Source organism: Agelaius phoeniceus, chromosome W (assembly GCF_051311805.1).
Source record: "Agelaius phoeniceus isolate bAgePho1 chromosome W, bAgePho1.hap1, whole genome shotgun sequence".
Taxonomy (NCBI): Eukaryota; Metazoa; Chordata; class Aves; order Passeriformes; family Icteridae; genus Agelaius; species Agelaius phoeniceus.
In genome coordinates, this window is record NC_135301.1 from 7050938 (window position 1) to 7063880 (window position 12943).

The following is a 12943-nucleotide window of genomic DNA, read 5'->3' on the forward strand; positions in this document are numbered from 1 at the left end:
CTGAGAAGACAAACTTCTCACTGTCGTCCTCATGCTGGGGGATTGTGAAAAAGCAATCTTTGATGTCGATAATTAACAGTTGCCAATTGACAGGTAACATTGATAGCCAGGGTAGGCGGGGCTGCAGGGGTCCCATATCCTGCATTACGGAATTAATGGCTCGAAGGTCATGTAATAACCTCCATGTTCCTGATTTTTTTGGGATTGTAAAGATGGGTGTGTTCCAGGGGCTCATGGAGGGTATGATATTCCCCCCTTTTTCAATTGCTCATCAACCAATTCATTAACATGGACAAGCTTTTCCTTAGACAGTGGCCATTGATCAACCCAGATTGGTGTCTCTGTTAACCATTTTAATTTTAGGATTGGCTGCCCTTCAATGGCCACCACTAAAAACCCTCATTGGTGAGACAGAAACCCATCTTGCTCAATGCGTCCTGTCCCAGCAGCCAGATTGTTGTATTCATCACATCACATAAGGTCTCACCTGAACACAGATGTGCATCTTCATCAACCCACAGTTAAGAATGTTTTACTAATTCGAGTCATTTGCATGGATCCCACCCCCGTAACTGGTGTTCCCAGGGTATTCAAAGGCCATGTTGCAGGCCATGCAAACAAGGGAACAATGGTGACATCTGAACCCATGTCCAGCAATGCGGCTTTTGTCATGAGAGTTCCTCCATTGGGATGCTGAAAAGTAATAGGTTTAACTGGTTTTGCTCCAGATAATGGTAACATAAACATGACCTGAGGGGTTCCCGTTAACCCAAAAACCTCCATTCCCCCTCAGCATGACCCCTTGTCTAGGAACCTTGGCCTTAAAAGGAACTAACTGTGCCAATCCTGTGCCTTTTGGAATGTGGATGGGTGGCTTCAACATTTGCACCATTATCCCAATATTGCCTAAATAATCTGCATCAATTAGTCCAGGCCAAACAAAAATGCCTTGCTTTGATGTGGATGATCTCCCTATCAGCAGGGCACTAAGTCCATGCCCTAAGGGTCCGTTCGCTGTTGATGGGATGACCTGTGCATCAATGTTTTCCAGGGTTGCTTCTATTGCTGTATCCAAGTCCACTCCTGCAGATCCTGCTGTTGCTGAGTGGAGGATGTCCAGGCAGCTGCCTGGTTGTGGGGGAGCATTTGTGTCATTGCACGTCCCCCCCTTCACGCGCTGTTTTCTGTTTCCCTACGGTGTTCCATCTTTCTTGCATTTCAACTGACATTCTGGGTCGATGACCAAATTTATCACATCTATTGCAGTTTCCCGTGAAACCAGTAGATGTCGATGTTGCCTTACTTTTCTTCACAGCTTTAGCTCGGCACTGGGCTTTCTAGTGTCCAGGTCTACCACAGCTGAAACATTTCAGGCTAGAGTCGCCTTTTCCTTGCTGTACCAGTGGTTTAAGGGCAACTGCCATCACTTCTGCTAGGTAAGTGACTTTTTCCCTCTGGAGTTCCCACCCTAGAACAAGCTTCTATCATGTCCACCAAGGTGGCAGTTCGAGGCAAGGTCTGCAAGATCCTCTTACAGGTAGAGTTTGCGTTATCCACTGTCAGTTGCATCCCCAGCATGCCTTTTACATCTGAAGACATTCCCGGAACTCGATCAATTGCATCTCTAAGGCGATCTAGGAAACTCATAAAAGTCTCTTTTGCCTCTTGCTTAATGGTTGTATAGGATGGTGGTGGAAGTCCCATGTCTGGGACAGCATGGAATGCTTCCCCTGCCAGCTTCTGAGACTGTTGCAAAAGTGCTGTATGTAAACGTGCCTGAGTTTGTGGGTCAGCAAAAGGCCCTTTCCCCAACATCGTGTCTGGGGTGGCAAACTGCCTAGGGTCCCCCTGAGGGAGCCTGAGATTTTCAACCACAGCAGCATCTACCCGCCTTTCCCAGTCTGCTTGTCACAGCAGTCTCTGTGTGGGTTTTAAAAAGGTTTCTGCCAGCTTTTTACAATCAAGCGGGGCCATTAAACCGCTAGTAAAAATGTGGTCCAGCAAGGTCTGCACGTATGGATTAGTTAGCCCATACTGCATTATGGCTTTCTGCCCCTCTCGGACGAGCTTCCACTCCAGCCCCACCCACTGATGTTGATTTGGGTTACTGGGGACAGAGATTACCGGAAGCACTTGTGGGATAATCTCACCCTCGCTGAGGGCTTCTCTGATAATACCTTGCCACCGCCGAGCTGGGTTACAATCATCGTCGGACACAGAACGGCTAGTAAATCTCCATTCAAGACTCTCTCTCCTTCATTTGGGGCTTCTCCCCTCCTTCCGCTGTTGCATAAGCTCCTGGTTGTCCTGTGGAGTGGGGGGATCTGACATTCTTCGCATTCCATGGTACCAGTTGAAATCTTGCTCCTGCCATACTCTCTCCCCTTCAGCTTCTTGCTCCACGCTGCTTCCTCCTCTCCTCCGCCCACCAATCTGTTTCATCATCATAAATCGTAGGGTGGGCAAACCTTCTATCAGGGCTACCTTCTTTGGAGAGCCGGGCTCGGCGATCCTTACTGCCCTTACAGTTTGGAGAATCGATAAGGCAATAAGCCAATCTCACAATCGATCCATCTCCCCTTCTTCCCATCGCCATCAGCAAAGATCTGGTCTTTTCTCTTTCCCCTATTTGTAGATATATTAAATCTCTGAGTTTAGCTACCTCTCTCTCCTGCCACCGGCATTCCTCCTCCTCAAAGCGGCACAAGCGTTCTGCATTTGTATACCCGCAGTATATATACATTGCATTTGAATGATGCATCTGAATATCTGCTGCAATGGCTAAGCAGCAGTGAGTCAGGCAGCAAAGGTGGTAACAGAAAATACTAGCCCCCCTGATGCTATTGTTAACTCCTCAGGGGACACCACAGGGCACCCGTGGGGTAGTGGGTAATCCCAGTGCCGGAGGAGGGAGCAGCGCATTCATGTCCATTTTCTCTGGTTCTGGTGCGGGTTGCGGAGCCAGAGTGGGCTGTAGCACTGTGTTGTTACTGTCTTAGACGGCCTGTGGAGCCTGTAACTCCGGCAGTGCAGAAGGTAGGGACAATATAATTGGTTCAATCCCCCCAAAAAAATTCTCACACAAATGCTGGGAAGGCCACTGTGGGGTCATCTGGCTCTAGGGCAGCTGCTGCCCCTGCTGCAGCTTTCTGCTTTTAACTGCTTTAGCACTGTTATCATTAACTTCCATGCTGTGCTAAGTCCCTTGGTTTCCTTTGACCAGTCACTTACGGCATCCCAGAAAGCAACTCCTAGCCTTTCTCACTCAGGGGTGTCAAATACGCTCTTGGGGGTGGCAAAAATCTTCTCTTCCTGTCCCCATCTCAATAGTCTTTTCAGGACCTCTGGGTCATAATTGCTCTCTTAGAGAGAATAAGCTGGAGGACAGTTAGCATGGCCTGCTCTTCTTTTGACAGTGCCTTTCCCATCCTACCAGCCCCCAATCGCTCACCTTTTCCGGTGTCCGCTGCAGCGTAAGTGTACTTTTCCCAGATCCATCCTCCGACTCCCCCCACCGCGGTCCCGCTGCAGCGGTCTCTGACCAGGGCCTCCTGCCTTTTCAGCTCAGCAGACCCCCTTCAGAATCCAAAGCGTCTGGTCTGCAGCATCACGTTGTCGGGTCACCAGCTTGCGGGAGATCAGGACTCCTGGACAACTAACCAATGTGATTAAGCAGAAGCCACTTTATTGTTTACATTATGTTCTAGTCATACATTCTAACACTACTGCACACGTCTCACGCATTCCTTGATTGGTGCCTCTATTTTGTCCACACGCTCTGCATGCACTTTTCAGGATATGTGATTGGTTACAATCCAGGTGCTTCACAGCCCTCCTTTATTTAGTTCTTGTGGTCTTGGCATTTTGTTTCTCAGCCTCTTCTTTCTTAATTTAGCACAATTTATGTTTTAGCAACCTTGTCGAATTCCAGAGGGCTCTGATAGGAATAACTAAAAGCAGTTTGGCTGGAGCACACTGTGTCCTAAACTGTGCAAATGCATTGCTACAGTTACTGTTTATTTTTCTTATTTCATTGCTGTTTTGTTTTTGTTTTTTTTTTCAAGTAAATGGTTCTTAACATGGAATCTCTGCTTTTAGTCTCCCTTTCACCGGAGGGGGGACAACGGGAGGGACACGAAGAGAGCAGTTTAAGTGGGGGTTAATTTTTCAGCTGTGTTTTTAAACCAGCACAGGTATGTAAATCAAAACTCAAACCATCAAGTTTAGAATCAGGATAAACAGTCTTTGTGACAGGCTTTCTATAAGCTGCTTCAGTGATTCCGTATAATTGGAACCCATGCCTAGGAACCAGAAGAATGCATATGAACCCTGAAAGGGAAGGAGTAGTGGTAGTGGTAGAAGCTACGACTCTTCCCATCAAAGGTTAATCATAAAAGTCGCATAAACAGAAATGTCTTTTCTCAAATATAAGAGATCCTAGGATAAACCTACTGTGGTCATCAGTTGGAGCTCTCTGACACATCATGAGGACTTTCTGATCTACACTTAAATTACTTTCTTCAAGGTAAAGCTTCAACCCTTGATGTAAACATGGAGTCTCTTGACTTTGGAAAAGGGCCATGTTTATTTAGTTCTGTTGTCAGTTGAGACAGGCTTTCCCAGATTTTTTTTGTGTTTTTTTTTTGTTCTGCTTTCAACAGTCCTGCAGTGATTGATAGGATGTTTATTACTTTTTACTGTATATTAAGCTCTTTCACAAAGTGGTTGAATATGCTAAACTCTGAAGGGGAATGCTAGGTGGTACCATTTCATAACCACACTTATATGTGATGTTTGAATTGACTATGCAGGTGCTGAAATTTTCACTTAATCAGTGTTTTACAAGGGACATTAGTATCCTTTTAATTAGTGTATGTTTCTGGAGTTCACTTAATGTTTGAAGCTGTTTCTCATTCTGACTTGCTGTTTGCAATTCAAGAAAGTAGGGAAGAGTTGATTAGCACTACTAAGCTATTGCATGAGATAAGGAAGTACAAGTAGCCTGCAATAAAAGAGTAAAACCAACCTCACTGAAAGTGAGATGATATGCATAAACTGAAAGATGGGTTTTTTTCATTAAATAAAATTTGTTTCCTTAGATTTGAACTTGTATGGACATAAGAAGCTTTAAAAAAAAAAAAAAAAGGCACACGACATCAGTGTGCCAGAATCATGTTTGGAAATGAGCTGTTTTCACTTCCCATTTAGGCTTTCAGATGAGCATTCTATTTTTGAATTTAAAAATTGCAGCTGTAAGTTTAGCAATTCACTTTCTATTCCTGAAGCTCAAGGAAGCATATTTCAGATGCAAAAAAATGGTTCCTGTTGAAAGTCAATGATTTACAACATTTTATACATTACTTCCACTTTGTATTATTAACCTTGGTAATATGAGTTATCATTAAGTACTTTTGTGACCGAGAGAACAGTTATTCTATTACAGAACATAGAACAACTTGTTGAGGTTAATAGCTCTTTGCAATTTTTACTTTTTTTTAAAAAGAAAGACAGACCTTTAATTTTCCTTTGTCAAGTATACTGAGTATAGACATGTAAACCAGTTTTCTTTTGCATTGCCTATGTTTGTATGCATGTAAGTATCAATAATTTTTTCTTCAAAAGTCAAAGTTACTAGAGGACTTATTTCCTTCAAGTGGTCTGCTTAAAAAAATGAAAAAATTGTTTTATGAACAATTTCATTTTCTGAAGGTGATTAATTTCATCTATGAGGTTGCAAAAGTATACATTCAGTTCCTTTTAAACATATGAAGAAAAAATTATTTAATTTGAAAGACTGACCAGTGTGTAAAGTTCAGCAGCTGAGTGTGTATTTTCAGTAAGAGATCTTTAGTTTGGTACCACATTGCTATCATACTTTAAAAAAAAAGTATTTTTATTTAAAAAGTTTTGTTTACCAGAATTTTGATTAAGCATTTTGCAAACTTTAGTAGATGTAGTTAATATTGGTTGCAAATCAAGCCAAATCAGTTTCCTTCCCATGTCACAAGCTATCAGCCTATTTTGAGAATAATTAGCTTCTGACACAATCTCATTAGACACACCTCCCTTGATGAGCTTCCTGTTGGGGGGTTTTTTGGTTTTTTTTTTTTTTTTTTTGACTGTTTTGGTTTGGGTTGTTTGTTTGTTTTTTTGTTGCAAGACTGGATAGTTGGGGAATTAGTTCTGTGATACACCAAGCATTTGTGTAAAGTTCATATTATCCCTGTTAAAGTAGGGCTAGAAAGAAACGTGAAACTATTTGCTCTTTAATACAGCAGTAGATATAATGTTGATTTAAAATTTTTACTAAAGAAATTGGTATGAAAATTGGATTGCCTTAACTGCAGAATTGCATATATATGTTCAGGCACTGTTTATTCCTGTCACTATAGATGATGCAATATTTTTGAAAAGGGTAAATCGTGGAACATAGACCTTGACTTAGATATCAAGGCTAACTGCCATGTCCTCACAAATGTAACACTTCATAATTACTATGTAGATGTCTGGAATTATTGTTAATTCTTAAGGTTGAGGGGCGTGTGTCTGTGTGTGTTTGTTTAACTTGGCAATTCTATACCCATCTATCTGCCCATGTCCGCTTTTGGTTTACTGAAGCTTGTATTCTTATATTTCCTTCCTGCTGCCGTTGCATCCAGTCAAACTGAAGTGCAGCCACTAAAAATTAGTGGTGATCACTTTCATTTATTGTCCTGGTTTAGGGCAAATTTGGGAGAAACCCTCCAAAGGGGGCCCCTCCAGAAAGCAAACCCACACGGCCCCTCCCCCCAACTGGTTTGGGAAGGATTCCTCGTAGAGAAGTGGAAAGAACCTGGTTATTTAACAGGCAAAGCACCCCCCTCAGCACGCAAAATGAACAATACCGGATGACAGCACTCTTTCACTGCTCTGAAAGAGATGACAAATTCAGAAAGTCTCTCCTGGGAGTGGTCGCTCTGTTATTGGTCCCTCCGGCACTGGGGGTAGCTGCTGCAGGCCACAAGGTGCAAACTCTCAGTGTTTCCCAGGTCCCAGTCCGGAGCAGGCTCGAGTGGTTCCAAAAAAGGGAAAGAAAAACAGTCCAGGGAAAATTCGGATTGCCTAGCTAAACTAATTAACAAGCAGAAGCAAAAGCAAGAGCAAAGCAGGAGCAAAGCAGAAGCAAGAGCAAAGTGAAAGCAAGCGCAAAATAAAGCAAAAGTTGCATTATGTACTGCCCCGTCTCTGTGTCCTGCCAGTTGTGGGGGAGCAGGCTGATAACAAAACAAAACAAAACTTTGCTCTTCAGAGCCAGTCTTGAAGGCACAGAACATAATATCCAGCATAAACAGAACACATGAATGGGGATACAAGCATCATAATGTCACCCTAGGACATTTATTAATTTGTGCATTGCTTGAAGTAATTGTGGTCTCCAAGGCCTACTACATTATAAGTAACTAGAAATTACCCTATTCCTGATATGTTTTCAGTAACCACTCTTTGAGTAAATAACTATGATAGTAAGAAAAAAGCAAGTCTTTTAATAAAGGAGATCCAGATGGGGAGAATACTGAAAATCCTTGGTGATGTAGGAATATTTCCATGTGTTATGCATAGCTTCATTGTAAATTAATGCCATATAAATTGTTGGTGTGTTCTTGAATTATGTAGGCACTGGCTAAGCCTAATTTGTACGACTTTTTGCACTATTAGTGTGTCATGGCATACATTTATGGTAACTGATAAAAGAGCATAAAGGTCATAGGTATGTGGTGATGGATCTACAATGTGTAATATGAATAGTTGCCATTGATCCTATTGTCAAATATAGCAATATGTATATCAATAGTTGTTAAATAATTGTAAGAACTTTGGTGGTACTAGTGCATTTTGATATGTTTGTCTGTAATATGCATTTGTTATGACTTTTAATATTGTAAAAATATTGACTTGAAGGTAGAAATAAAGGATTGTGAATGATAATATGTAAAGATGAAATAGTTGTGGCTTAAGGATGACTATAATATTTCAACAAGTACAATATGGTCTGCAATAAAACATTTTTGTGAGGTTGTATTTTTTTAAAAATCAACTGGCACCTCAAATACAACTTAAAATATGTATATGAATATTTTGAAATTTAAATGTTTAATTTGCCCAGCTAACACAACATTCTGACATGTATTGCTACAAACACTTGTAGTTCTGAATCTTTTTCACTCCAGGCTATGTCTAGAGTGGCATTGGAATTGGCAGCCCCCAAAAGACCTTTCTAGTGTTTCAGAGCTCTGCTGTGAGTGAGGTAGCATGGACTTGAATATACCCTAAACTGGCTACAGTAACTCATGCCTTGGCCACATCCAGATGGATATGGTTTTGGCTTTATCAGTAAGTGTTTCAGAAGTGTAGATGGCCTGAGGAGCCAGTCAGTATTTGCTTCTGGGTTGACAGCTATAGAAAAGTTTTTACTAGGCTTTTTCCAGCACAGCAAGATGACTTTTGTAATGTGTCTGTATATTGGTAAGCTGGTTATGTCTATTTGTCTGCTTTTGCTCTCTTTTCATCTTAGGAATTTAAAGATCTCATGCTTATCAGTCTGGAGGTATGAACAGTTTTGCATAATTAAAAAAAAAAGGAATTTTAGTTAATAAACTGCAGTTGACAAACCAAACTTTTAATACACCTAAATTTGGAAAAAAATATCTGTTCCTGTGATTGGAGAATTTGTTGGTCTCTGTAGAAACTGTAGTGTGACCAGACCCATGTGTTGATCAAGCTCCTGTCACTGATTTAATTCTCCATTAGTGACAAAGATTGCCCAGGGTATTTGAGACTGAAAGTCACTTCCTATTAAGACCTGATTTTAGTTTCATGAGTATTGATCTAACAGATAATTTTGGATGCTGCTTTGTGTGGAGTGTCTTCCTCAGTTTTTCAGTTTATTTTGATGCCCTGTTTAGCTTTTAAGTCAAATCACAGGCACACTTTAGGGACCAAATTAAGTTTTACTGGCTAAACACTCTAATGTAAAAGGTAAACTGCACATTCTACAGATAACAGCCTGGGGGAGGAGGGGAGTACATTAAGGTAAATGTACCGAGGTAAGTCTAAGCTAAGTTGCTGAAATTAGGAGACTGCATACCCACAAAATGCACTTTTCCCAAACATCAGCTGAAGATTTCAGCCCTATTGATTTCTTTCCCTACCTACTTCAGTTCTGTTTATACATCTAAAAAGCCAAAGAAAAGGCTACTGCAATTCAGTGTCTTGGTGTCACAGAAAAAAGCCTGCCAAAAATGCAAATGAGAAAGTTTATGAAACTCTCTCTCTGAACTTTTTAAAAGCCAAATCAGATGACTATGAATGTACAGAATCCTTGGAAAAGGGTTCTCTGATTTGAGGATGTGGAAACTTGCTGATGATATAACAGATAATGATGATCTGGTAGCCAGTTACCCAGAATTTGCAAGGCTGGTGGTATAAGACATTCTAATTGGGGAGTGGGAGGGTTGGATTCTTACATGGGTGTGCTGTTAATTATTTTCATGTTAATGTAGTGGGAGGTTGAAAAGTTGGTATGCCTGAATCTGTAGTATATATGAAAAAGAAGCTAGGTTTAAATTGTGTAATTTTAAAAGCAATAAAACCCCCAAGAAGCTTTATTATGTTGGTGAGGATGGAGACAGTTATCGTTTGTCCATCTTCCTGTCTCCCCCAGTGAACTACTCATGTATGGTCTTAAGCAAAACTTTCTCCTACTTAAAGCATAGTAATTTGATATTTAATTGTGGTGTTCAATGATTTCTTTTTCGTTTGCTACAAGTGTTTTGCAGTCAGTTGCCATTACTGCTTGCTGGAAATTTCACCACATAGTATGAGTGCCACCTGAATGCCTTTAGCATGATATTGCATGTTCTCTTCATAAGAAATAATCTTATTGTAAATGATAAGACTTATAAGACAAATGGCTGGATGCTGTGTGTTGAAGGCACTGTTTGGGTTTGGGGGCTTGGGGTTTTTTTTAACTTTTGGGAATCCTGAGCAGAGGAGGGGTTTATGTGGGACTTCAGAATAAAGACCTAATAAAGTACTAGAAATAGTTTGTCTGTGTGTATACATAGGCTTGACAAAATAAGTTGGTCCCTCAGAATATTCTGGCAGTCTCTGAGGCCCCAGCTGATATGAAGGGCCTGTTGTGATGAGCTGTATTTGCCTTTATGTACAATTATTACCTTGGAACATTTAATTAAAGGCTTTGGATGAAAGAGAGAAGAAGAGGTACAGTATAGCAGTGAGCAAGGCCAGTGTTGAGTTAGCACAGCTTTAATTTTTATACAGATCTTATTATTTTTTTTTAAATTATGAATAGAGATAGGGATGAAGGAAATTTGACAAGGGAAGAAGGGAAAATATAACCACGTAAGGTGGCAAGCTTAGGTTTCTGTTTTATACTTGAAAGCAGATATAAAATTTCTCATGTGGTAGAGAATTCTAGTTTAAGTTTTGAAAAATGAGACATGTCCTTAAAATCTGTTTAATTCTTTTGGGTAACAATGTCAAGCATTTTGGTTTATATAACTGTCTGGTAGCCGTGATGTTTTAATCAGATCTTGAATGTTTTTAACTTGTCATTTAAGCCTTTCATAGTTTGTAGATGTCAAAACTTTTTTTTTTTACCTATTAATGGAGTGATATCTGGACTATAATTTAATTATAATTTATGTAATTGTTTTTCCTCTTTTGCTAGGAAACACTGCATTACATGACTGTGCAGAATCTGGAAGTTTAGAGATCATGAAGATGCTTCTCAAGTATTGTGCGAAGATGGAAAAGGATGGCTATGGAATGACTCCTCTTCTCTCAGCCAGTGTGACAGGCCACACAAATATTGTGGACTTCCTGACCCAACATGAACAGACTAGTAAGATAGAATGTATAAATGCTCTGGAACTTCTAGGAGCAACATTTGTGGACAAAAAGAGAGATCTGCTTGGTGCTTTGAAATACTGGAAGCGAGCTATGGAAATGAGATACAATGATAGGATTAGTATCCTGAACAGACCTGTACCACAAACACTAATTATGGCCTATGATTATGCTAAAGAAGTAAACAGCTTAGAAGAGCTAGAAAATCTTATTGCAGATCCTGATGAGATGAGAATGCAAGCACTATTAATTAGAGAACGCATTCTTGGTCCTTCTCACCCAGATACATCCTACTATATTAGGTACAGAGGTGCTGTCTATGCAGACTCTGGAAACTTTAAACGATGCATCAACTTATGGAAATATGCTTTGGACATGCAGCAGAGCAATCTAGATCCACTGAGCCCTATGACAGCCAGCAGTTTACTATCATTTGCTGAACTCTTCTCCTTCATGCTGCAGGACAAGGCAAAAGGCCTGCTAGGCGCTACTGTCACATTTGATGATCTAATGGGTATACTATGCAAAAGTGTTCTCGAAATAGAGCGGGCCATGAAACAAATCCAGTGTCCTCCTGATCCAATACAGCTAAACAAAGCACTTTCTATCATTTTGCATTTAATTTGCTTGTTGGAAAAAGTACCTTGCACCTCAGAACAGGAGCATTTTAAGAAACAGACTATATATAAGTTTCTTAAGCTTCAGCCTAGAGGGAAGAATAACTTCAGTCCACTTCACCTTGCTGTTGACAAGAATACTACATGTGTGGGTCGCTACCCAGTTTGTAAATTCCCCTCTCTACAAGTTACTGTTATCTTGGTGGAATGTGGTGCTAATATAAATGTCAGAGACTCTGATAACAACAGTCCTTTACATATTGCTGCACTGAACAACCATCCAGGCATCATGAATTTTCTTATCAAGTCAGGTTCACACTTTGATGCCACAAACTTGCATAAACAAACTGCTAGCGATCTACTGGATGAGAAAATAATAGCAAAAAACTTAATCCATCCTATAAATCATACTACATTGCAATGTCTTGCTGCTCGTGTTATAGTGAATCATAACATATGCTATGCAGGGCACATCCCTGAAAAGCTAGAGAAATTTGTTTTGCTTCATAGATAATAGTGTGCAGGCACAGAGTGCTTTTGTTGAAGCATGATTTGGTGACAATGTCTTTCTTGTGCACTGTTGCAATATATCAGTATTCCTTTAGTTTGCTCCATCTTGCTCTCATTTTCTAAAGTGATGTTAGAATTGCATCTGCAGAGTTGGTTAACCAGTATTTGAATATGCCATACGTTATATTTTGTGGATTATTTAGAAATATAGTGCTACATTTAGACTTATAATTGTTTGCCATAGGTTTGTCTATTCTGGTCCTTTTTTCCTGTTAGGTGTTTAGGACTGAGTTGAATATTTTCCACTGATTTCTTTTTACTACAACTGTTGTGTGGATTTTATACAGTTGGAGGGTCGTCTTTTTTTGGTTTAGCTTGAGCATTTCTACTTTTACTCTGTTCTTTTTCTATGGACTTGTTAACATTTGCAGCTACCATAAGTGCTTTTTATCTTCTCTATGCACTGACTTGAATGTGACTGTGATGAACAATTCTATGCAGCAGTTGGACAATTTCAACTTAAATGCCCATTTTGATTTGCAGTTTTGTTTGGAGCTCTTTTTGAGCATGCTGCTTTCATAGCATTACAAATTTTGGACCTACGTATCACCTTTCTGAACTGGGGTTTCACTTTTTTATTCTAGCTGTAACTGATGTTGCTTTCCTGCTGATCCTCTGGAAGTCAGTGCTAAATTTGGGATAAAAAAATATCTCTTGTTCTCATGTTAATCCACTTGAACTTTTAATCTGATAATTGTTTTCTCACATCATGCAGTTAGGGAAAGAGTACTCATCAGGTACAACTGACAGCTTCCCTTTTGCACTAATGTCTTGCTTGTGTTGGTTATGTGAGTAGATATAAAGCTTGTTCAAAGTTGAACCAGAAACTTAATTATACATTTCATCTA

General features: G+C 40.2%; 1 protein-coding gene across 1 annotated transcript in view; it reads left to right on the top strand.

Annotated features, from left to right (window-relative positions):
* The window catches only part of LOC129133628 (protein fem-1 homolog C-like), a 31000-nt gene extending 18961 nt beyond the window's left edge, over positions 1 to 12039 (top strand). The window contains exon 2 of the mRNA XM_054653265.1: positions 10730 to 12039. Coding sequence (XP_054509240.1) covers positions 10730 to 12039 — 1310 coding nt within the window. The remainder of the gene's footprint in view (positions 1 to 10729) is intronic.
* The last annotated feature ends 904 nt before the right edge of the window (positions 12040 to 12943 follow it).